Source organism: Lynx rufus, unplaced genomic scaffold (assembly GCF_022079265.1).
Source record: "Lynx rufus isolate CCGP_SWC_20201006 ecotype Redwood Valley unplaced genomic scaffold, mLynRuf1.p SCAF_5, whole genome shotgun sequence".
Lineage (NCBI taxonomy): Eukaryota > Metazoa > Chordata > Mammalia > Carnivora > Felidae > Lynx > Lynx rufus.
Genome location: NW_025814867.1, coordinates 110,646,148 through 110,671,071, shown reverse-complemented (window position 1 = coordinate 110,671,071; position 24,924 = coordinate 110,646,148). Strand labels below are relative to the sequence as shown.

At 37.4% G+C, this 24,924-nt stretch overlaps 1 protein-coding gene across 1 annotated transcript in view; it reads left to right on the top strand.

The window, feature by feature from the left end:
• Positions 1–6,591: 6,591 nt before the first annotated feature.
• The window catches only part of ADGRG7 (adhesion G protein-coupled receptor G7), a 70,658-nt gene continuing 52,325 nt past the window's right edge, over positions 6,592–24,924 (top strand). The window contains exons 1-4 of the mRNA XM_047098734.1: positions 6,592–6,706; positions 19,334–19,447; positions 21,125–21,229; positions 23,714–23,826. Coding sequence (XP_046954690.1) covers positions 6,592–6,706; positions 19,334–19,447; positions 21,125–21,229; positions 23,714–23,826 — 447 coding nt within the window. The remainder of the gene's footprint in view (positions 6,707–19,333; positions 19,448–21,124; positions 21,230–23,713; positions 23,827–24,924) is intronic.

Sequence of the window (24,924 nt, the reverse complement as noted above, 5' to 3'; positions counted from 1 at the left end):
GGGAGATATAAAAGGATAAATAAAAGAGGAGAAAGTGGGAAAGGAAAGATAAAGGAACAAGTTAGAAGAGATGGAGAGAAGAATTGAGACTGTCTAGAGGAGGATGCAGAGGTAAACTTTAAAAAAGAATTTGAGGGTTCATTTTCTTTCATCTTCTGGAGTACAGGAGTACTTCTGCTAGTGTTAGGTGAATTACTTTCACAAAATGATGCTGGTTTTTCCTCTATGGAGTAATGAGCCCTCAAGACCCTCAAGATCTAGAACACCTGGCTCTGGAGAGCATAGGAGACACCTGAAGAACAAAGACATATAGAGCAGAAGAAAAGTGGGAAGGCGCAAAGAAAGGTCAGTGTCCTAGTAACTTCCTCTTGGCCCAGGAAAGCTTTCTTAGTACCTTTCTCCCTGCTCTCCATTGACCGCCAGAGAGAAACAGAGGTGGGCACGGTTATATGGATATGTAAACACGTGAATTCAAGGGTTTCTTTGTTAGTAGTGGCTCAGAGTTTTCACTAATGAAGGGGTGGCAAATACCATTGGGAAGTTTTCCAGGGGAGAAATTCAGAGGCTTATCTCTTAGGAATAACAGGTGGGGAAGTTGAGATTGCCCTTTGTCATCAGTATCATGGGAGGTAAGGTAAGCAGTTTTCTGTGTACTTAACTCTCCACTGGGGTCACAGTCCAGATGGTTGGGAAATGAAAGATTTCAAACCTTCTTCATGCTTCAGGGTATTAACTCATTAAAAGTGTGGTTAAATAAATGAGTAAGATAAAATGAAGAATAGTGATTTCAAAGATGACAGAAATATTGTGAATTTGAACAGGCTTATATGAAAATCTGGCAGTCTTTAAAGCCATGAGATTTCCCATAAACATTACCAAAGGAATGTCCTATAACACAAAAGCCCATTTAATCTCTTGCCATTTGCTGGTTTACTGTGAACTTGATTCACTTTCTTTGGGAAAATTACTCTTGAACAGTGGTTACTAAACTTCAGTGGGCAATCAGGTTGGAGGACTAGTTAAAACAGATTGCTGGGCCCACCCTCAGAGTTTAAAATACAGTAATTTCCTATTTTATTTAATGGGTTATAATGTTTTAATATTATTTATTTTGATGCTCAAATTATCCCTCATTTGGTATCAGGCAGCCACTTCATGCTGGATTCTGTGTCCATTTGATATGTACCCATCATTTCTTGAACACTTCTTTCCTTTCTGGCGTAAAGTATTCTAGGCTCATCTTTGACTTTCCCTGCCCCAGTCTTGAAATTAGCCTATTTTCCAAGGAGCTATGTTCCTTTTAGTGAAAAATTGTTTTAAGAAATCAAGATCTGGGCTCTATATATGCTTATGATTGGTGTGTATGTGTGTGTGCATGCATGCGTGACAGAGGTGTTAGGACAAAGCCATTCTCACTTCCAGAGCAAGAGAAAATGGAGATAGACACTTCATTCTAGAAGTGTCTCATGTGGAGCGAAGAACTTTGGCCTTCAGTGTAGGCATTCCTATCCCCTTGGTGTGTTTTTTTTTTAAAAGTTTATTTATTTATTTAGAGAGAGAGAATGCACACAAGCAGGGGAGGGGCAGAGAGAGAGAGAGAGAGAGAGAGAGAATCCCAAGCAGGCTCTGCATTGTCAGCACAGAGCCCAACACAGGGCTCGATCTCAAGAACGATGAGTCTGATGCTTAACTGACTGAGCCACCCAGGTGCCCCTCCCTTGCCATATTTTCAATTATTTCCGGAGTCCCAGAAAGGGAGATGGGGCTGTCATTCACACAGAGAGTACCCAGGGATAGGTATACCAAAGAAAAGATTGCAGCCCTGCCACTGAACGCTTGGTGTTTGGCTGGCTGGGGCAAGCGCAGTAATGGCTGGCTAGCTCGCCTCCCTCCCCTGGCTGACTGAGAGGTCTTCATTCCAAAGAGCAGGCTGCTCACACATGCGCAGTATGCTCCAGGAGCTGGTCACAACAGAAAGCACCAATATCCAAGGACTACTGCAGTCCCGTCCCAAACGCTGAATGCCTGGGTGGCTCAGTCGGTTAAGCGTCTGACTTAAGCTCAGGTCACGATGTCGTGGTCTGTGAGTTCTAGCCCCGCGTTGGGCTCTGGGCTGATGGCTTGGAGCCTGCTTCTGATTCTGTGTCTCTTTCTCCGTCTTTGCCCCTCCCCGCTCATGCTCTGTCTCTCTCTGTCTCAAAAATAAATAAACGTTAAAAAAAAAAATTTTTTTTTTCAAACGCTGGAGCATCAGTCCTGAGCACTTACGGCTACACCTGAGTCACTCCTGCATCTATCCATCGATGGGAAAGGAAGGAAAAACAGCTCAAACTAGAAGATTTCACTCTTTTTCTAAATGAAAAATGCTGGCTTTTCCCCCTATTTTTAAAAACTTTAATTCCAGTAGAGTTAACATGCAGTGTTACATTAGTTACAGGTGTACAATATGTGTGCTTAAGATTAGGGGGGATGTCACTGTTTTCATGGCCTATGGCCAGAACTAGAGAATATATGTATGTAAATGTATGATATATATCATAAACATACCCACATATAAATTTGTGTATATATACAGAATTTTGCATCTATTTATCTACTATTAACATATGTTTATTAAGTATATATTGAAATATATATATATAATCATGAGTTTGTATTGATACATAAATCCATTTCTAATTCAATACCAGGTTTCTATTTTTTTAAAGACACATGGAAGTTATGTAGTTCAAATATTAGCAACAAGTAATATCACACCCCTTCCTTTGAAATACTTGACTTTGTTGCAGTCATCAGTTTTCCTCTTTTGGATAAGAAGTTCCTGACTGTATTCATGCATTTATCTAATAGCTGTTTCCCCTAAATGATATTGCTCCCTTCAGAATTAGTACCCTGTACCCTGTAGCTTTTCTTTCTCCATGTTTCTGATGACCTGTTTTGAAATTCTTATGGACTTCGGTTTCTCCTTTTCCAAATTTGTAACTCCCTTCTCCTAGAGTAAGAAATTTGGCTCTCGTTATTCTTATATGTTTACCTGTTCAGTTGCTCATCCTGTATATAACTAATCTCTGATCTTCAGCCCTACCCTACCCATGTGTGGACACTCTTCTCTTTTTGCTTGGGCTCTGACTTCCTATTCTAGGCTGCCACTCCATGTGGACACCCTCCTCACTCAACTCTGGCCCTGAATTCCCACACCAACCAGCCCACACATGCTGCCCCTGTGATCCTTCTGGGTCTCTGAAGGAATGCCCTCCTCTCTCTGCTCTGGCTTTGATTTCTCACATTGGACTGTTTCTTGCCTAGAGGCCTTCCTCACCCGTTGGTTGTGACATTGCATGCCAGGCTGTTCCTCCTTATCGTAGGGATGCCTTATGCACTCTGTTTGGAATCTGACATCTCATGCTATCCTCTTTTTCACCCCTTGCCCAATAGGGCTCTGACATCTGCTCTGGTCTACCGCTCCTCTCTACCCCCTCTATAGACACCTACCTTGTTCTTCCTCCACTAATGACGTTAGGATTGAAATTTTCAGGAAGGAAAAGCCTCAATTAGGTTGTTTGTAATATGGAAAAATAGAGGTTCAGATGCTTATGTGGCTTGTCCAGGGCCACAGAGCAAATTAGAGCTAATGTCAGTACAAATTCAGGTATTCCTGAGTGTAAGCTGTGTGAGGTCAGGGACCTTGCCTCTCTTGTTCACTGTATCATCTTCAGCATCTAGCATGACATCTGCATTGAGTGGAACAAATGAATAAATGAATTATTCCCTGTTTAGTTCTTTTCCCTTGATACATATAGGTGTGTGTATATAAAATTGATGTCTATATATTTGCCTATAACCAATAGAGATTCATGCCCTTATATAAATGTCAACATGTAAATTTCTGTGCCTAGGAATTACTTGCATTCCATAAATTTCTAGACTTTCTAACTGGAGAGTTGGCATATAAGTGAAAATATAAAAGTACTAAGAAGCTACGGCCATTTTAACTTCCCAGGATTCCAGCACTTCCATTGAGTGTGGGAAAGAAATATATGAGCATCACCAAAGTCAGTTTTTCAGTCACCAGACTACAGCTCCTTCAAAATATTTGGAACACTACAAGAAAAAAATACCATCATCATATGACAAATACGGGTCCCCATGATCAGTCCCTTTAGTCATCTAACACCTTCCTGTAGATGATCATGCAGGGAAGTGTTTCCAAAGCACATTCTGAAGATCGGTATCTCTTGAGAAATTCTTCTTGAGAAGAGGTTTCTGTGGTCAATACTGGGAACTTGACAATTCACAATGTATGTGAGCATATTAAAGACTTTAGGAAATTCTAGAGTTCAAGAAACCTATTACCTTTATGTAACCTCCTGTCACTCAAATTTCCTTAACCAGAGATCTCCTCTTTAGGGTAATACCTGCCCAAGTCTCATTTCCTCATTCATGCAGTAGGCAAAAATATCTGTTACGTGGGGTTATTGTACAGAATAAATGAGTTAAAGATACACAAAGTACACAGCATAGTGCTTGGTATATTCTAGGCATTTGGTAAGTGCTAATTCCTTTTCTTAGACTTATTTATTTAAAATGATTTCTTTTATTATTGAAAGAATAATAGAGGGGTGCCTGGGTGGCTCAGTCAGCTGAGTGTCCGACTTTGGCTTGGGTCATGATCTCATGGTTTGTGGGTTTGAGCCCTGCATTGGGCTCTGCACTGGCAGCTCAGAGCCTGGAGCCTGCTTTGGATTCTGTGTCTCCCTCTCTCTATGCCCCTCCCCTGCTTGCACTCTTTCTCACTCTCTCTCTCTCTCTCAAAAATAAACATTAAAAAATTAAAAATAAAAAAGAGAAAGAATAATAGATATGTTCATTATTATTATAATTGAGAAAATATTAAATGCATAAGGTAAAAACCTCAACTCATAAAAGGGGTACAAAATGAAAAATGAGTTTCTTAGATCTTTCAGATTCCCAAGAAGAATTTTTTATGTACCCTTCTAGACATTTGGTGTGCATAAATATGAAGACATCTCAGAAACATTTTTAAAAATCTACTCACAGCAATAACAAGGGATTCACATTTGTTTTGTGCCACTGCAGCATTACCTGTAGTTCTTGCATTTTGGGTACATTGATGTGTTTTTCTGAAGTCCTTGGGTGGGGTAAAGGTTAGAGCCTATGTTCATATCCCGTGAAGCTGTATTTTGATAAAATGTTATAGAAAATAGGGGAAATATATAATTGTTTTGGGGGTCAAAAAGTCAGCTTAAGTGTGTCCTCTTTTGTAAAATCTTTTGTAATCCACCAAGAACAGGACTCTGGTTGAGGTCAGTATTCATTCATTCGTTCATTCAGTTAATGATGGAGAAGGGATAGGGAGAAGAACATGGGCATGAGATGGTCAGAGTTGCTGCAGCAAAGATACCTGCTAACATTGACCCAGATGGTGAATTAGTTTGCTTAGGGCTGCTGGAAGCCAGAAGTCCAAAATCAAGGTGTCAGCAGTGTTGGGTCTTTCTGAAGGCTGGGAGGGAAGGATGTGTCCCAGGCCTCTTTCCTTGGCTTATGGACAGCCATCTTCTCCTAAACTCTTGCCTTTATGCATATCTCTGTGCAAATTTCCTCTTCTTATAAGGACACCAGTTATGTTGAATTAGAGCCTGCTTTAATGACCTCATTTTAACTTGCTTACCTCTGTAATGACTCTATCTCCAAATAAGGTCACATTCTGAGGTACTAGGGGTTAGGACTTCCACATATGACTTTGTTTAAGTTTATTTATTTATTTTGAGAGAGAGGCAGAGCGAGCAAGGGAGAGAGAGAACCCAAACAGACTCCATGCTCAGAGCCCAACGTGGGGTTTGAACTCACGAACTGTGAGATCATGACCTGAGCCAAAATCAAGAGTCACATGCTTAACCGACTGAGCCACCGAGGTGCTCCAACACGTGAATTTTTAGGGCAACATAATTCGGCTGATAACAAGTAGGTTGTAATACCGGAATTTAGTGCTCTTCGAAATTCATCCTGTGCTAGCAAAGCCCACTGACCAACTGCAGCTATCAAAATGTGGGCTCCTTTAAAAAATGCAAATATTGGAATCATGTGTGTGTTATTGCTTAAACCACTTGTTGACAAGAGAATCTGTGTGGCCTGAAGCTCCTGTTAGTCTTCCTTTGCTAGATCCTTCTAAAATGAAAGTGCAGGAAGATGACTTGGTTTTCTTTTTTTTGGCTCCCTTCCCCACCTTCTTGCTTGTATGGACATTTACACTTTGACCCTGTTAACTATTCCCTCCCTTTCTTCTTTATTATCCTGAGTTATCTTCTGTTCCTATAATTCCAATCACTTTTTTCTTGTTCTCATTCAGTGAAGGATGAGGAAGTTGCAATCAGAGCATGTACCTTTTATTAGGTGATTCAAACTGCCTCCTGCCTGATTAACCTCAAGAGTCCCAAAACATGAGGACTTCTGCCTGATAGATCACATAAAGGAGGAATTAAAAAAAATTTTTAGAATAGTTTCTGATTCAGCTTCTTGGCTCAGGAAGAAAGAAGCTAGCTGTTTTTCACCTAGGAGTGGTCTGACTTTTCCATGGCTTCCTGTCATGTTTGTGACCTCAGGGTGCTGGTGGCCACTGTGTGTGGACTGCTGACGGCCATCGTTTTGGGACTGGGCATCTGGAGGATTGTGATTAGCGTTGAGACAGGTAATATCGTTTATGTTTAACTATGTTATGTTTATCTTTAACTGCTATGTTGAACTCAAATCAAGAGAAGTTGTTGAGCCTCTGTCTCTGCTACCTGACACACCAGTACTGCGAATAGCCATGTCTGGGCTAGGGTTGCCTGCCAAGGTGTCGTGTATGACATACAACAGGCAAGGGTCAATTGATGGCTAGCATATGGTTGTACATGCATGAATATGAATATGTGTGTGTGGGCAGGATGAGGAATTACAAAGTTGAATTACCCTCTTCTTGCTCTTTTAACACCTGACTGGAAAACAGAATAATCAAATCATTAATAACACATGTTTGGGTTTGTTTAGCTAAATTCGAGAAAGAGAAATAATTATGGACACACACACACACACACACACACACACACACACACAGATATACAGATATACACACATAATCAAATATGCCCAGAATGGAATTTCATTTTCGGAATGTTCTCACTAGGATGGTAAATAAACTCTTAAGGTTTGTGCATAAAGTTCTCACTCTCTAAGTGTAAAAAACTACTTAAAAAAATTAAGATTACTTAGAAAATGATTTTTTCAGGGGTGCCTAGGTGACTCAGCCAGGTAAGATTCTTAATTTTGGCTCAGGTCACGATCTCACACTGTGGTCTGTGAGTTTGAGCCCCATGTAGAGCTCTGTGCTGACAATATGGAGCCTGCTTAGGATTCTCTCTCTCCCTTTCTCCCTGTCTCTTCCATGCTCATGTTCTCTCTCTCTCTCAAAAATAAGTGCATAAACATTAAAAAAAAAAAGAAAATGATTTTTCTGGTTACTCAACAAGTATCTGTTAGTAACTTTCTGTGTGCTAGAAATGACACTGGAAGGTGGGAGAGGGAGCCATGGGTGTAAAACAATGGTGTTAGAGGAAAACCCCCAGTAACTCACACTGAAGACTTTCTATAATCCCAGTGCCTGTTCGCTTGGGCTGCAGAGGTTCTCCATGAAGGGATTCAAAGCTGGATGTGCCAAACGCTCCTTTTGTAATAAACAGAGAAAGATTCTAATAAAACTGAGTAAATAACAGTAAATAATACTAGTCTAGAGAGCAGAAGGAGGGGTGATCTGCCATCTGAGAAGGTACCTGAGGAGGATGGAAGGTTGGGGGAGCCAGGAGAAGCACAATGCATGGCTGCAAAGATCCCATGCTGGAGAGAAAAGGAGTCAAATATATTCACTGTTGATGGAGTGACAGCTGAGATCTCATGGTCCTTCCTTCCCTGCCCCACAGAACATTATTTAGAAAATGCACTAACAGGATTTGTAGAATTAGCATGAGAAAATTTTCCAGAACAAAACCAATAACATTTAAACTTGAGAAAAATGTGTTTCCATTTGTTTTATTTATTTTTGTTTAAAGTTAAAAAATTATGAACTATAGATTTTTACCTCATTAAGGCTGCTAAATTTATAAGAACTTATTTAAAGAGTATACTTTTAAGAAATCTTTTTTCCTCCCTCCTTCCCTCCTTTCCTTCTTTCCTTTATAGCACATCTACTTTTAAAGGGAAATTTGTGGTGACTTATAATGGAGACAGGTATAATAGAACCATTAAAACAAGGACCAAAGTATTAAACACTATAAGGAAGAAAACAGCAGAAGTTGCTAAAAACAAATACAAAACATATCCCTGAGACATATCCCTGAACTTCCTGAGGGCCAAGACCCCAAACAAAGCATAATAAGCAACAAAAAAAACCTTGTTTAACAGTAAAAGCATACCAGCTCCTCAAAGAACACAAATGTGTCCTTGCTCTGAATTTTTCTTAAAAAATGTTTTATTTGATTGTAGTTGACACACAATATGACCTTAGTTTCAGGTGTACAACATACTTGTCTCATTTAACCCTAACAGCTACCTTTGAAGCAGTTATTATTATATCCATATTACATATGGGGAAACCCAGGCTCCAAGAATCTCTTCAAACTTATGTAGCTAGAAAGTGTTGGGTCTGGATTTGAATCTAGATTATTTTGACTTCAGTATCGATGCTCTTCACTCCTGCACTATTCTGCCTTCCTAGAGGGAAGACAATGGTAACCCAATCAATTAATTCACCTTCAGGTTTAAAAAAAATTTTTTTAGGCACCTATGCCTAAAAACCCAATTTCACAAAAAATATGCAGTAACTAGTAGAATGATTTCTAGGCAAAGTTACGCACTTTGGTAAGTATGCTGTTTGTCTTCAAGTCAATGAGGTCTCCATTATTAATGGTGCTTATAGAGCATAGATTAATATGCTTCACCTTTAAGCTTTTCTGAGTCTTCAAATGGTGTTTATAGATTTTTGGCTGTGGAGTAACTGCCATAGCTTTGCCACATTCTTCCAGGTTTTGCCAAAGCACCTCCTTCAGCTTTGCAAAGTTCTAGGATTGTCTGCTGTTGATCTTCTAGTCTAGAACAGCAGAAGAAAGTACAGATTCAGACTGCATTGCCTGGAACATTGCCCATTTTCTAACAACATTCATCCTGGTGACTGCCTTTAATGTAAAGATTTCTCACATTCACATAAGCCCCAACATCTAATGGCCATCAAACAAGCTTATCTCTGTCTAATTGCTAAGTGTAATGAGTCATTATAAAAAAACAAATTATTGGTTTAAATATCAAATACCTCTAGAATGCCAATGATCTGTGTAGTATAGGAAAACTGTTAATTCTGCTCCTATTACTTAATAAGTCCTCTTGTAAAAGGTCATGGTAAAGCTCCAGTCCAGATGAAGTTGACAGCATTTCATGGGAGTAGACAAGCATGGGAGTAGCAATTCTTTCAGAATTGCTAGAATAGTCTTTGGCATTTTTATGTGCTGCTGCTGAAAACATTAAATAATAATGACCTTTTTTTTCATCAAAGCATCACAATAAGATATATTGTCAAGTATAACACTTTTTCCATCTAGGCTTTCAGAAATAAGATATCCTAGGCTTTTGAAGTTCTGTTTGGTAAAGAAATTTTTCAAAACTTTTGATGACTCTTGGAAGGAGCTCAAGACTTGAAGTTCTTCTATGATGATATCTGTTTGCTGGAACATGTCACCCAGAGTTTCACACAGCCACCTCCCTTATGATTTAGGTCTTAGTTTCAATGTCACCACCTCAAAGAGACCTTTTCTATCCACTCAGTCCAAGGTTATCATTCTATTTGCTCTCTTTCACATGTATTTTGTTCATGGCTTTTATCACCTGGTAACTTCTTATTTGTTTGCTGTCTGTCTCCCCATTCCTAGAATGAAAGCTCTAAGAAACCAGGGACCTGACTTATCAATCTACATTCTCTGCACCTATATGGGTACCTGGAATACAGTTGCTAGTACATAGCTTATGAGTAAATGAAAGAATTACGTGAAAACCAGAAACTGGACTGAAAGTTGTCAAATAGCTGTATTCAAGAAGTAAATAAATAAATATTAAAATGAATGTTATTATGGTTTTGTTTACATCAGTTAAGACAGACACCATTTTAGTTTTCTTCCTCTGCCCCAGGCCATGCAACACTCTGACCATTTCTAGAACTTCCGCTTCATTAGGATCTCTCCTGTTGTGTATGATCTCTTCTGTTTAGCTGTATGATCAACAAAAGGATGCTTTTATGTTGGAGCAAATTGAAGTTTTGCCTGACCTCTAGCCTTTTCACATTAGGCCTTCTTTGTAGAATATCAAGTAATATGTGCCTCATCTGATGTGTTTTCAGAATGGACAACGTAAGGCATTCTATCTCTTTTGGACTTTTGCTTCCAATAGCAAGAACCTTGTGATACAAGAAGCAATGCAGCTTTTTGGTCCAATCACACTTGATGAAAGTAAAATGAAACATAATTAAGTCTTATTATACATCTTTCCCTTGACATTTTTCAACTTGAGCAAGGCCTGATGTAAACATAGACAGATGTCCATAATCATAATAGTAGGAGATTTTTTTCTTAACTCTTAGGGAGAATATCTTAACCTTATGACATATTACCATTGATGATTATGCCCTATTGAACCATATCCTATGTCTCTTCTAGATTATAAAACTTCCTCCTTTCTGCAAGCATGAGTGCCTTTCCCACTCTTTCCAGATACCCTGACCTTCATTTCCTATCATGGGCTCACTTAGGCCTCAGGCCAAGAAAAGACTTTAGTAGGTTGCAATATTTCCAAACCCCAAGGTCAAACTTCATAGCATTGAAATTCTTGCACAGTAGGAAATATGGGTTGTGGGGAAAGGTCAAGGAGAGTTTATTGATTCTCAGAAAATAATTTGTACACAGATGCTTGACTTTCATTTTACTCAATTACAGTACTTACTCAAGAGGCAAACTTGTTAATAAATCAAACTCATGGGACTGTTCCTGGAGGACAGATTGTATTTTGGGGTTCGACAAAAGGTCTAGTAAGTGGAGAGCTGTAGTGTTATTTAGTCTTAATCCTGCTGTTGTAAACCTCTCTTCTGCTGTTTTGCCAGTCTCCCTTCTTGCTTCCTCATATAACCATTCTCTAAATTAAGAAAACAATTGCTGTGAAAAGAAAGGGATTTTTTTTTGGAGGAATAAATTTTGTTATGTAATTGGCTGAAGCGCATGAATTATTTTAACATCAGTATTAGTGATGTTTAAATTGCTGATCCCATTCTCAAAGTCACTTTCTCAAATTAAGAAATTTAACACAAGTGGGTTGACTTAGTAGATTTTTCCTTGATTTCCAGGTATTAGATATTTTTACTTAAAATACTGAATACAACCACCATCCATAGATCTTTTGATAGCATATTTTATTGAAGAACATCTAGTATAGAATGTGGTGATTAGGAGTGTGCACATGAGAGTCAGGGGGAAAAATGTACATAAACAGGGGCAAAAAAACAAAAAAACAAAAAAACACCTCTGGAGCCAGACTGCCTTGTTGAAATGCCAATGCTACCACTTACTGAGTAAACTTGAGCAAATTACTCAACATTTCTGTGCTTCAGTTTTGCTATTTATGGGAATCATAATAAACCTATGTTTCAGGGCTGTCATTAAATGATTAAATGAGTTACTACATTTATGGGTTTAAGATGACATTTAGGACACTATAAGCACTCAATAAATATTAGCTGTTATTTTTAACTTATGAATTTTTAGATAATTTAGTGCATAGTTTTCTCTGCTTCTTGAATTATACCTTGAATGCATGCCATTGACCTAGATGGGACCTTTGGATTGAAACTCACCTTATCAAACTGAAGGTCTACTACAGGCTTAATCATTAAGTTCAACTGATTAAAACAGAAACAGAAACATTTCTAAGAATTGTTATATCTTCCTGCATTAAAAAAAATTATATTATGCTACACCATCAGGGAAAATTTTATTAAAATATTTAATCAGTTTATTGAAATATGTAACCAGGTATTTCATACAGAACAACTTCTACCTTAGGTAAAAACTATGTATATTTTGTTTACATTTTTTAGGTTTCTTTTCACAGTAGAATAAAATTTCCTAAATATTGTCCTCTCATTTAAGAGGAATCTTTATTCTCATCCAAATATTTCAAATTCATGGTCTGGGACAAATGACAGATGCCAGGATTTTAAAACCCTAAAGAATTGGAGCCAGATACTAGAGTCTCCTGCTGGAATTTCTTTGACTAAGGAAGAGCATTTTTATTCCCACACTTAATTAAACTAGACTTTTCAGAACAGATTCTAATTTAGTTTAGGAAAAGAAATGAAATTCATGTTTTCCATTTGGCATTTTTAATATTTTATGCTACTTTCTCAAGCAGCATGAAGTGTGTTACGTACGTTCTACATTTAATTTTCCATGATGTGTGGTAAAGATATTGAAAATAGGACTCATATTTCTGGAAATACTGCTTATTATAATGTAAGAAAATGTAGAAAAATGTTAATATTATACTGGTGTTATAAAAGAAAAATAAATACTACTATTAAACACATGCCAGCGTACGAATCCTCAAGTTGAAGCTGATGCTCTCCATCCCTGTTTTCCCTGTGGTAAAGACAGCACTTGTAGGGTGGAGCTGGAGCACTTGATTAGTAACCAAAAGATCTGAGTTAACTCCACTCAGCTGTCAACTAGTTATTGATCTGGAACAAGTTACCCTTTATGTAGAATATACTCTTTATGTAGAATGTACTCTTTATATAGAATGGGGATGTTGGGCTAATGAATGTTGGCTAGTGTCATTTTTATAAGTCCATAGGTTTAAAAACTAAATGAAACAAACAAAGCACTTAATCCTTCAGGGTCTGTCTTTCTTTACTTAAAATACAGAGGCTTAAAAATACCAATACTCCCTTTGCTATATTTTGTGGGTAATTTAGGCATTTCAGGGGACAGGGTCTTGAACTGGGGGGGGCAAAAGGTGTTAAAAATGGGATTGTAACAGAGGAGTGGTAGCTCAGCTTGGGCTCGATATCCTCAACCAAATTGCAAACGCCAAAGAAGCCAGTCAGCAAACATTTGTTGTACTGTCTATGCATCTGTCATTAAGCTGGGCCTGGAGACAAAACAAATAAAAATAAATAAATAGAAAAAAAAGTAAATTCTAAGGAAGGCTGTTTGGCAGTAATGAAAATAAGAACAAATTAATGGAATGGAAACAAAACAAGAATGGAGATCAACAAAACCAAAAGCTAGTTTTTTGAAAAGATGAATTTAAGACGATAAATATCCAGCGAGATTTGTCAAGACGAAAAGGTATATAAGCAACATGTGCAAAAGTAAAGCGGATCACAACACAGAGAAGCAGGATGATAGACAAGGTTTAAGGAAAAGCCAAGACAGCACGCTGACCCAGAGCCCGCATCTCTCCTTCTGGGGTTTGCGTCTTGCATCCGGGTCCCCAGCTCCCCTGCTGGGCTTATAGGGAGATTTTGCTCACCTCACTTCGCCCCGGTGGTGGCAGTGCTTACCTGGCCCTGAGGGGTGGCTGTTGGCTCGGGTGTCGGTAGGTGGCAGCACAAGGCCTCCTTGGGCCTGGAACCCTACCAGGCATGAGGACAGAGTGGGGCGGGTGCATGTCACAGTCTGAAGTAGAACTCCAAGGAATGCACAGTTCCTAAATTCAGACCTGGACTTCCAGGTCCTTAGGAAGGTATGATTATCCTGGCATTAGAATCAAGCACGTAGACTTTATTTAGCAGTTTGTGAGCTTAATTTACAAGTTTTACATCTACTTTTATATAAATGGTATATGGGTCTTCATTGTACTTTGTTCCAGGCCCTGCATAGAGTTGCATTGCTGGTGAAAATACAAGTCAATACAACCCCTATAAGGGCAAGCTGGAAATAAATGTCAAAATGACAAAGGTGCACTCTGTGGCTCAGAATTGCACCTCTGGGAATTCATTCTCCATATGAATTTGTGCAACGTACAGTGCAATTTTGAGACAATTGAAAACAACATGTGTCCATCAATAAGGGGTCAGTTAGCTAAATCAGGGTTTATTATGATGGACTATAATGCAGCTGTAAAAGAAGAGGTGGAAGTTTTCTATGAACTGCTGTGGAAAGATTTTGGACATTCATTGTAAGGTGCAACAGCAAGCTACAGAAAAGAGGATGAAAATAAGTATAGATTCATATTTACTTGTACTGAAAAAAGAAAGATTGGAAAAAATGAATAGAAATTATTACTTGTGTATATTTATGGATGGGAGAAAGGTTATGTACTTTGTATGTTATTTTTATTTTCCAACTCTGTGAATGTATTACCTATTAAAATATATACTAAAGAAGTGATTAAAAAATCAATAAAGTCATAAGCAAATACCATGCAAATATTATCCTAGCTAATATAAAAACTTTGCCCAAGTAGAAATTTTCTAAAAAAATATAAATGACCAAATTTACCCCCAAAGGAAGGAAAAAAAACCTAAATCGAACTGTAACCATTAAAATAGTCTAATCAGGGAGCCTGGGTGGTTCAGGCATCTTGATTTTGGCTCAGGTCATGATTTCATGGTTCATGAGTTTGAGCCCTGTGTCAGGCTCTGAGCTGACAGTGCAGAGCCTGCTTGGGATTTTCTCTTTCCTTCTCTCTTTGTCCCTCCTCCCCCCAATAAAACAAATAAACTTAAAAAAAGTAGTTGAATCAATAGTAAAAACCAAACCAAAACAAAAACTGCAGCAAATGCTATGTATTGATTATCTTAGATATAATAATAGTATAAAATATGATGTAAAAGATAAACGACAATTTCAATATAGTGTTAACCTCTGGGTATGGAGAGAAAGGAATGTTGATAGAAAGGAGTAGAAGGGGTTTCAACTCTTCCTGTAAAGTTTTATTACATATTTTTTAAAAAGTCTGAAGCAAATCTGAGAGAAAGTTCCTAGCTTTTAAAACTGGCTTTGGGGTAGTGGGGGATGTTTTATACTCTGTACTTTGTGTACTTGAAATATTCTACAATTTAAAAAGATTCACATAAGGGCACCTGGGTGGCTCAGTCAGTTAAGCATTGGGCTCTTGATATTAGTTCAGGTCGTTATATCACAGTTCATGGGTTCAAGCCCTGCACTGGGTTCTGCGCTGATGGCTGGAGCGTGCTTGGGAATCTCTCTCCCCCTCTCTCTCTGCTCCTCCCCCACTCTCACGCATTCACCCTCTCTCAAAATAAATAAACAATAAATAAATATTCACACATTTCCTTGGTTACACGGAGAAGTTTGTCATATAACAATTACAATTAAATCTCTCTTGGTAGATCTTAAGCTCTTTGAGATCTGGATCCATATCTTATATTTTTATACCAATGACTTGATTTTTAGAGAAGTTTCAGGCTACAGTAAAATTAAGCAGAAAATATAGAGTTCCTATTTATTCCCTCTTGCATCACTGCTTCCCCTCCATATCTTCCTTTATTATTAATATCTTACCCTAGTGGGTTGCTTTTGTTATATAATGAATGAACCAATATTGATACATTATTAATTAAAATGCATCTTACATTAGGGTTCATTCTTTGTGTATACAAATTTGGTGGATTTTGACAAATATAATGACATGTATCCACTGTTACAGTATCATACAGAATAGTTCACTTGCCTAAAATTACCCTTTGCTTCACCTATTCATCCTTCTCTCCCTCTCCCAACCCGCCAGTCATTTTACTGTTTCTATAGTTTTGCCTTTCTGGAATGTCATATTTAAATTTTTTTAACGTTTATTTATTTTTGAGAGTGAGAGAGACAGAGAGCATGAGTGGGGGAGGGGCAGAGAGAGAGGGAGACACAGAATCCGAAGCTGGCTCCAGGCTCTGAGCTGTCAGCACAGAGTCCAATGAGGGACTTGAACTCATGAACTGTGAGATCATGACATGAGTTGAAGTTAGATGCTTAACTGACTGAGCCACCCAGGAGCCCCTCCAGAATATCATACTTAGAATCATATAGTGTGTAGCTCTTTCAGCCTGGCTTCTTTAACTTAGCTAAAAGTATTTAAGATTCCTCCATATCTTTTGGGGGCTTCATAGCTCATTTCTCTTTATGGCTGAATAATATTCCATTGTATGGATATACCACAGCTTTTTAAAAAAATCCATTTACTTGGTGATGAGTGACGAGCATTTTTTCATGTGTCTGTTAACCATCTAGATGTATTCTTTGGAAAAATGTCTGTTCATGTCTTTTGCCCATTTCTTCACTGGATTATTTGTGTTTTTTGGGGTGTTGAGTTTGGTAATTTCTTGATAGATTTTGGATACTAATCCTTTATCGAATATGTCATTTGCAAATATCATCTCCCATTCTGTCAGTTGCCTTTTAGTTTTGCTGATTGTTTCCTTTGCTGTGCAGAAGCTTTTTATCTTGATAAGGTCCCAATAGTTCATTTTTGCTTTACTTTCCCTTGCCTCTGGAAACATGTCAAGTAAGCAGTTGTTGTAGCTGAGGTCAAAGAGATTGTTGCCTGTATTCTCCTCTAGGATTTTGATGGCATCCTGTCTTATATTTAGGTCTTTCATCCATTTTGAGTTTATTTTTGTGTATGGTGTAAGAAAGTAGTCCAGGCTCATTCTTCTGCATCATTCATCATCAGGGAAATACAAATCATACATCGTAACAAATTGGGATTTATTCCAGATATGCAAGGCTAGCTCAACATTTGAAAATCAATTAATGTAATTCATATCAACAGGCTAAAAAAGAAAAATCACACGATCATATCAATAAATACAGAAAAAGCATTCAACAAAATCCAACTACGATTCATGTTAAAAACTCTTAGCAAAGTGAAAATATAGGGGAACTGCATCAACTTGATACAGAACATCTACAAAAAACATAAACTCAATCTCATACTCAATGGTAAGAAATGAGATGCTTTCCCCTAAGATGAGAACATGTTATAAAGGAAGAGAAGGAGGATTGAGAATACTGTATTATGTTATAAATTTTTCTATACATTTTTGGGTTTGATTTGCTAATAATTTGTTGGAGGAGTTTTGACTTTACATTCATGAGAGATATTGATATGTAATTTTCCTTTTTTGTAATGTCTTTATCTAATTTTGGTATGAGAATAATGTTGGCCTCATAGAATGAGTTAGGAAGTGTTCCTTTTGCTTCTGTTTTCTAGAAGAGAGTGTAAAACATTGATACCAGTTTTTCCTCAAGTGTTTGGTAGGATTCAGCAGTAAATCCATCTGGGGCCTGATGCCTATTGCTCTGGAAGGTTATTGATTATTGATTCAGTTTCTTTATCAATATAGGCCTATTCAGATGATCTATTTCTCCTTGTGTGAGTTCAGTAGATTGTGTCCTTCAAGGACTTGGTCCATTTCATCTAGCTTATCAAATTTGTGGGCATAGACTATTCATAATATTTCTTTATTGTTCTTTTAATGTTCATGGGATCAGTAGTGATGACTCTTTTTCATGTCTGTTATTTGTGCCTTCTCTTTTTTTTATGGTTAGACTATCTACAGGTTTATCAATTTGAATGATCTTTACAAATAACGAGCTTTTGGTTTCATTGATTTTGTCTATTAATTTCCTGTTTTCAACTTCATTGATTTTTGCTCTGATTTTTAATTATTTCTTTAAAAAGAAAATGGACTTAGATTAGTTGTAAATGTATACTGCAACCTCTACAGTAACCACCAATTTATTTATTTATTTATTTTGAGAGAACAAGTAGGGGAGAGGGGCAGGGGCAGAGGAAGAGAGAGAAAGAATCCCAAGCAGGTTCCATGCTCAGTGCAGAGCCAGACACAGGGCTCAATCCTGTGACCCTGGGATCATGACCTAAGCCAAAATCTGGTCAGACACTCAACTGACTGAGCCACCCAGGAGTCCCCCAAAATGTATCTTTTAAGTTTATCTATTTTGAGAGAGAGAGAAAGAGAGAGTGAATGGGGGAGGGGCAGAGAGAGACAGAGAATCCCAAGCAGGCTCCTTGGGAGCCTGACGAGGTGCTCAGTCTCACAAACCATGAGATCATGACTTGAGCCCAAATCTAGGGTTGGACACTCAACTGACTGAGCCACCCAGGTGTCCCTAATCTAAGTCCACTTTCTAATATCTCTGTGGTCTCATAAGTAGTGCCAGGACCTCATAATACAGTATTCCCAATTCCTCCTTCTCTTCCCTTACATTTTTTTCTGTCCTTTATTTCGTTTTTCCATAAGCTATAATCACCTCATATGTCATTGCTATTATTATTTTGAATAAACTTATCTGTTAGATCAATTAAGAATAAAAAAACTAGGGGCGCCTGGGTGGCTCAGTCGGTTAAGTGTCTGACTTTGACTTAGGTCATGACCTCATGGTTTGTGAGTTCAAGCCTCACCTCGGGCTCTGTGCTGACAGCACAGAGCCTGGAGCCTGTTTCAGATTATGTGTCTCCCTCTCTCTCTCTGCCCCTCCCCCACTTGTATTCTGTCTCTCTCTCTCAAAAATAAACATTAAAAAAATTTTTTAAAAGATCTCTCTAGACTCTTGCAGGATAAATCTCCTTGGCTTGGTCTATAAACCCACTCATAATCCAGTCGATGTCCTGCTATTACTTCACATAGGACTAATATTCCTTATTTGTTAAACTTTGCTATGTTCCTTGGACACATCAGAACTTTCCATTTTGTGATTTTGCACTCTGTATCCCGCCTATTTGGGGCCTTTTTTATCTGGCTTTTCTAGTTTTAGTCTTAAAATCTGACTCAAATACCACCTCTTCTGGAAAGTCATCGCTGGATAAATTGCCTCTGTCCTCAACATCTCTCTTCTGTGTTCTTAAAGCATGTAAAAATCTGCATGTTGACTTAGGTGCCTTATATGCCTGCCTATCTATCTATCTACTATCTATCTATCATCTATCTAATCTATATAATCGCCTGTTTCCCTCCGTAGATTCTAATGTCCTTGTTCAAAGTATTATGTCTTTTAAATGTAGCTTTTTGGTATTCATAACCTGTCATAAGTATTGTATATCCTGTGTAAATTCTCAATATATATTTTTGTTGATGATGATGTTACAAAAATACTTCTCCAGTGCTACTCAAGGTAATTGTTTTACATGTAGAAATTGAAGGCTACACATCCAAAAGGAGAAACTGATTAGCCAGTTTGTGAAGTATTCTATTATTTATTGTTTTTTTTAGAAACATTAACCCCCACAGCAAACACCACAATAAAGTTCTGCAGGAATGGTGGAACCTGGGAAAATGGCAGATGTGTTTGTCCAGAAGAGTGGAGAGGATGGAGATGTACAATCCGTAAGTTACTTGGGATGGCACTAGGGTATGAGATTTAGGTGGCTCGTGTAAATAAGGACAACAGCAAAGTTTTTCAAATGCTTCTGTTAATGATTTAGTAACAATGGGTTTAATAATGATGGCTTTAACATGTGTTTGTAGCTTAATAGTAAAAGCTGAGTATTCTTTTTGGGCTATTTACTTGTATGTTCAATATACCTAGTATGTTTCCCAACTATCAAGTTTCTCTGTAAACTGACAGATGCTTTTCCTTCTGGTTGCACTTTCTACTTCAGGGCAATGGGTGATATGGTTTTCTCAGGTCCTTCTGGTTGGTGATATGCTATATTACCCCATTTCAAAGATCACAATTCTAATATATTTAACTTTTCTGAAACCAAGGTGCATCTTCCTATCTAACTATATATGTAGATGAAGTTTTTGTCTTTTCATCCTTTCTCTCGATGAGATGTTGTAAAATTAGTTGTTTTACTTCAGACAGTGCTCTCTCAGAATCAAAGTTCAAAGCTACTTCTTTTTTTAATTGAAGTATAGTTGACACACAATGTTACATTAGTTTCATGTGTACAACATGGTGATTCAACAACTCTACCCATTATGCTATGTTCACCACAAGGGTAGCTACCATCTGTCACCAAACAATGCTAGTTCAGTACCATTGACTTTATTCCCTGTGCTGTACCTTTCATCCCAGTGACTTATTTACTCCATAACTAGAAACCTGTATCTCCCACTTTCCTTCACTCATTTCGCCAATTTCCCCGGCAACCCCTCTGGCAACCACTCTGTATTTATTCATCTGTTTCTGTTTTTTATTTGTTTATTCATTTCATTTATTAGATTCTACATATAAGTGAAGTAATATGATATTTTTCCTTTTCTGTCTTACTTATTTTACTTACCCTCTAGGTCCATCCATGTTATTGCAAATGGCAAGGTCTCATTCTTTTTTATGATTAAGATTCATATATATATATATATATATATATATATATATGAATATTCCCAGAAAATATATATATATGTGTATACACACACACACACACACACATATATGTATATATATTTCTTTATCCATTCATCTACTGACAGATAGTTAACGTTGCTTTCTTGTCTTGGATATTGTACATAGTGTTTCAAAGCTACATCTTCATCTACAGTATGCTTTCCAATACTCTGTACACTTTGTGCTCCCTGCTTAGGATCCAGAGTCCTAGAAATGCATTCCTACCATTTCCTGCACTCCTACAAGCCAGTATATCTCACATGCTCCATGACTTTGGTCTTTTTGCTTTGACCCACATCCTCATGATGCCCTTTGGTAGTAAAGATAATAAAGATATAGGCTCTATATCTTTAATTTTCAAGATTGCAACTAATTTGATTATACTATCTTTTTTGATGTGTTAGTGATTACATCCTACCTCTACCAGGTTATATATTGTGTACATTTTAACTAGAAGACATTATCTAACATACTAATTTTTCTAATGGTATTAATATTAACTCAACCAGATAAAAAAGTATGAAATTCCTGGCGGGTCAGTGAGTCCTAAAGTTTTCTATTATCCTTCAAATTATACTGAATAGGTTTTGAACTTTGACTTTTATCTGGTTTGAAATTTTAAAAAGAAAATTATAATTTATGATAAAAAATATATTTTCTTTTCATCATAGCTTATTTCTGTGAAAGCAGTACCTCTGATGATTTAACTTTTGCCAGAATTCCAGTGGGAAAATATGGATCTTCCCAGGAAACATGTGGTGAGAACACTTTAAATGGTATGTGTTTCTCCAAACGTCTCCTCTGTGTAAGCATATTAATCGCTATGCTGGATCATACCTATCATTCCTCCAACCAGTATTAAGTTCCTGGAAGAGGCATCAAAGACGGCTTTGTGGAACAGTTTGCCTCCCTTTCATGATACCAGTGTTCCAAGTTTAGGATGCAATTTCACATAATTCTAATTCTCCTAAAAACTATAATATGGATCAGTTAAAAATTCCTTTTACTCCCTCTCCCATTGGTTTATTTCCCCAGTTTACTCTATGTCCTTGAATTTAATCATGTTAATATCTGCTTATGGAGTTTTATAACTTCTCTGAATATTAAACATTAGCTATAGATTTGTATCATATCTACTTTCAGACTTCATCTTTCTAGGTAGAGATGCTGTTAAGTTTGTCCACAGTTGGTAGTACTTCATCTTCTTGGTAATTTTAGTTAGCCATCTTGGAACATTCTCTAGATTCATCATACCTTTCTTAAAGCATGACAACCTTGTGTGCATAGAGACATTCCAAAGAATAAAGGCAAAAATAACATTTTTAAAATGTCTATGCTCCCTGATGATATCCAGGATTTTTATGATTTATTTCAATGTTGCATTGGGTAATATCTTCTGAGAGTAGCCCTTAAAAATTCATAGGTTCCTTTCCTAACAGCTTAGAACCCATTATGCTGTATAATTTTCTCTCAGTGTTTTACCTGAACTTTGTTTGCATTGATTTTCCTTTGACCACTCCTCCTATCTCTCACATCTTCCTGCAGGATATCATCATTTCCTGCAGCACTGGATATCTGAATAACAGCCAATTCTAGATCATTTATGAAAATGTTTGAGAGAACTTCAGTCAGTAATAACCCTGGGGAGAATTTCGCATTTTATATAGATATTTATTTTTGTTTATGTCATGCTCTTTGAAATGCTACAGTACTTATAGGTACTGGTCTTTCCCCTGTGTTTCTTTATCTTATTTATTCTAAGAGATTGTGTAAACCAGTATTCCATTTGCAGAGTCCAAATTGCCTTTGCCCACATATATCATGCCTACTCAAATATTCATGATCCTATTCTTTACATATGTCCTTATAAGGCTAGAGCCTCTTGATTAAAAGCTCAAAAGGTGAAAGACATGGGGCTTCGTGTATTGGTACTTACTTTTTATAAAGTATGTCCATGGATACTTACCGTCTTAATTTTTATATGTTTTGTTTGTGTTAAATATTTCATTATAACTTGTAAAAGAGATACAACTACAAAAAATAACTATGTGCTACCCAATCTGGAACAGTAAAAATGTCAGTAACATATGCATCAAGGGACATCACTCTTGTTTGATTTTTTTTAAATGTTTTTGGGACAAGGGAATCACCATCTTTCATTTGGTTCTTTTATTTGGTTATTTTTATTTTCTGAGCAACTATTGTGAAAAGGTTTATTTTACTTACCTTTAAATTTCAGATTGAGCCCATAAAATAATTTTAAGGATATAGATTCCAACTATTGGCAAATGTGCGTTTAGTTTTATATTAAGAATTACTTCTGAATTATTCACTTTTATACAACAAATGACCAAGATATTTTCAATGATTTTGCGTAGGTAGATTCATACTTGTAGGAGGTGATTTTATCTGTTAACAGCTTCTTAAGCTTTGTTCACAGGAGAACACTGAATTAGGGAGACTCAGTGATAATTATAAGAAATAAACCTAATGATTCATAAGTATTGAAAGCCAACCAAGTATCAAATAGGTGCTACAATATAGTAGAACTCTTTGCCTTTCAGTTTACTCAGATGTGGATAAAGAAGGAAAGATCAATATGTAATTCATTATCTAGTAGGAATTTTTCATATTGTTTCCCATCTCTTCAACCCTCATCACAATTCAAAGCCCTATGTCCCTGGTTGCTGGAAGGCAAATCTTCCTGGCAGACTTCAAAGGAAGGAAATAGTTTTGAATTCCAGATTTAAAAATTAAGACAAGTGATATCTGCCTTTAAGATTCCTGTAGTAACTGGCCGATTCACTTTTCCATTCCTGTATATCAAACTACCCCAAATTTCGTGGCTTAAAAGAATTAATGATTTAGATTTTTCATAGTTCTGTGGGTTGATTGTGGCAGCTGGAGTCCTAAATGGCAAGACTGAAGGGCCTCAGTTCTCTTCCACATAGCCTCTTATTCTCTAGTAGATTGGAGCTGCTTCCTTATTCAACAGTCTCAGGACAGTGTTCCAAGGGGGTGAAGGCTGAAACTTCATCTTCTTGAGGCCAGGTTCTGGAGCTCTCACAGAACATTCTCTTGGTCAACGCCAGTTGTAAGTCCAGGCTCAATTCAGGAAAAGGAGGAATAGACTCCACCTTTTGGCGGGAGAAGCAGCTAAATCACACTGAGATGGAGGTGTGTATAGGGGCAGATTGTTGCTAGTGGCCATGTTTGCAAACACTGTTTTGTTTTGTTTTGTTTACTTCTTTTTATTAAAGTGGGCTATCCAATAGCTACTCGGATGTGCAATATTTCTATATATGGAGAAATAGTATTAGAAAATGTGACAAAAGGAAATTGCGATGAAAATCTGAAAACCCTGGAAAATAAGGTATGCCCTATGGTCCATGTTCTGGGTAACTGGAAAAAGTTTGGATTCTGTATACTCTCTGTTCTTTAGATACCTGATGGTCAGATCTATGCTTTTTAAACATTTTTAAAAATTTTATTGTTATTATTTTTAATGTTTTTTTTTTTTTTTTTTTTTACTTTTGAGAGAGAGATTGCAAGTGGGGGAGGGGCAGAGAGATAGACTGAGAGAGAAAGGGAGACACAGAATCTGAAGCAGGCTCCAGGCTCTGAGCTGTCAGGACAGAGCCCGATGCAGGGCTTGAACTCATGAACCGTGAGATCATGACCTGAGCCGAAGTTGGACACTTAACTGACTGAGCCACTCAGGAGCCCCTGAATCAATGCTTTTAAAACTGTCAAATTAGAAATAGCAAAAACTGGGATGCCTGGGTGGCTCAGTCAGTTAAGACTTCAGCTCAGGTCATGATCTCAAGGCTCGTGAGTTGGAGCCCTGCATTGGGCTCTGTACTGTGACAACTCAGGACTGGAGCCTGCTTCTGATTCTGTGTCTCCCTCTCTCTCTCTGCCCCTCTCCTGCTTGCACTCTGTCTCTCTCAAAATTAAGAAACATAGAAAAAAGAAGTAACAAAAACTGGTAATTAAAGCCACTCTTTTTTTTTTTTTTGAAGATGACATCTGTGAAAAAGAACAGTTGGACATGGGTTCAGCAAATTTTAGTGAATGATAATCTGTAACATATTTTAAATGGCCTCATCTTTTTAGATCAGTGGTAAAGTATTGACTGAAAATAGATCACTGGTATCTGAAACCAAAAGGAAGGTATTTTGATGGTCAACTTTATTAGAATAAAGAGAAAAAAGAAGAAAAAAAAAACTATGATCAAACACCTTTTGAGACAGGAAACCCCAGACCCTAATGCTGGTCTCAGGGCTGTACCCATGAGCAGGTGAAGTGGGAATTACATAGACTAGATGTTTTATTCATGAAGATTAAATTATTTTGACCTAATATATACCTAAATGCAATTGCATGGGATTGCTAATACCTGCGGCCAAGAAAGGAGAGAAGGAGGAAACTTTAAGTGGTCCAAGTGCAGGGCATGTAACATACATTATCT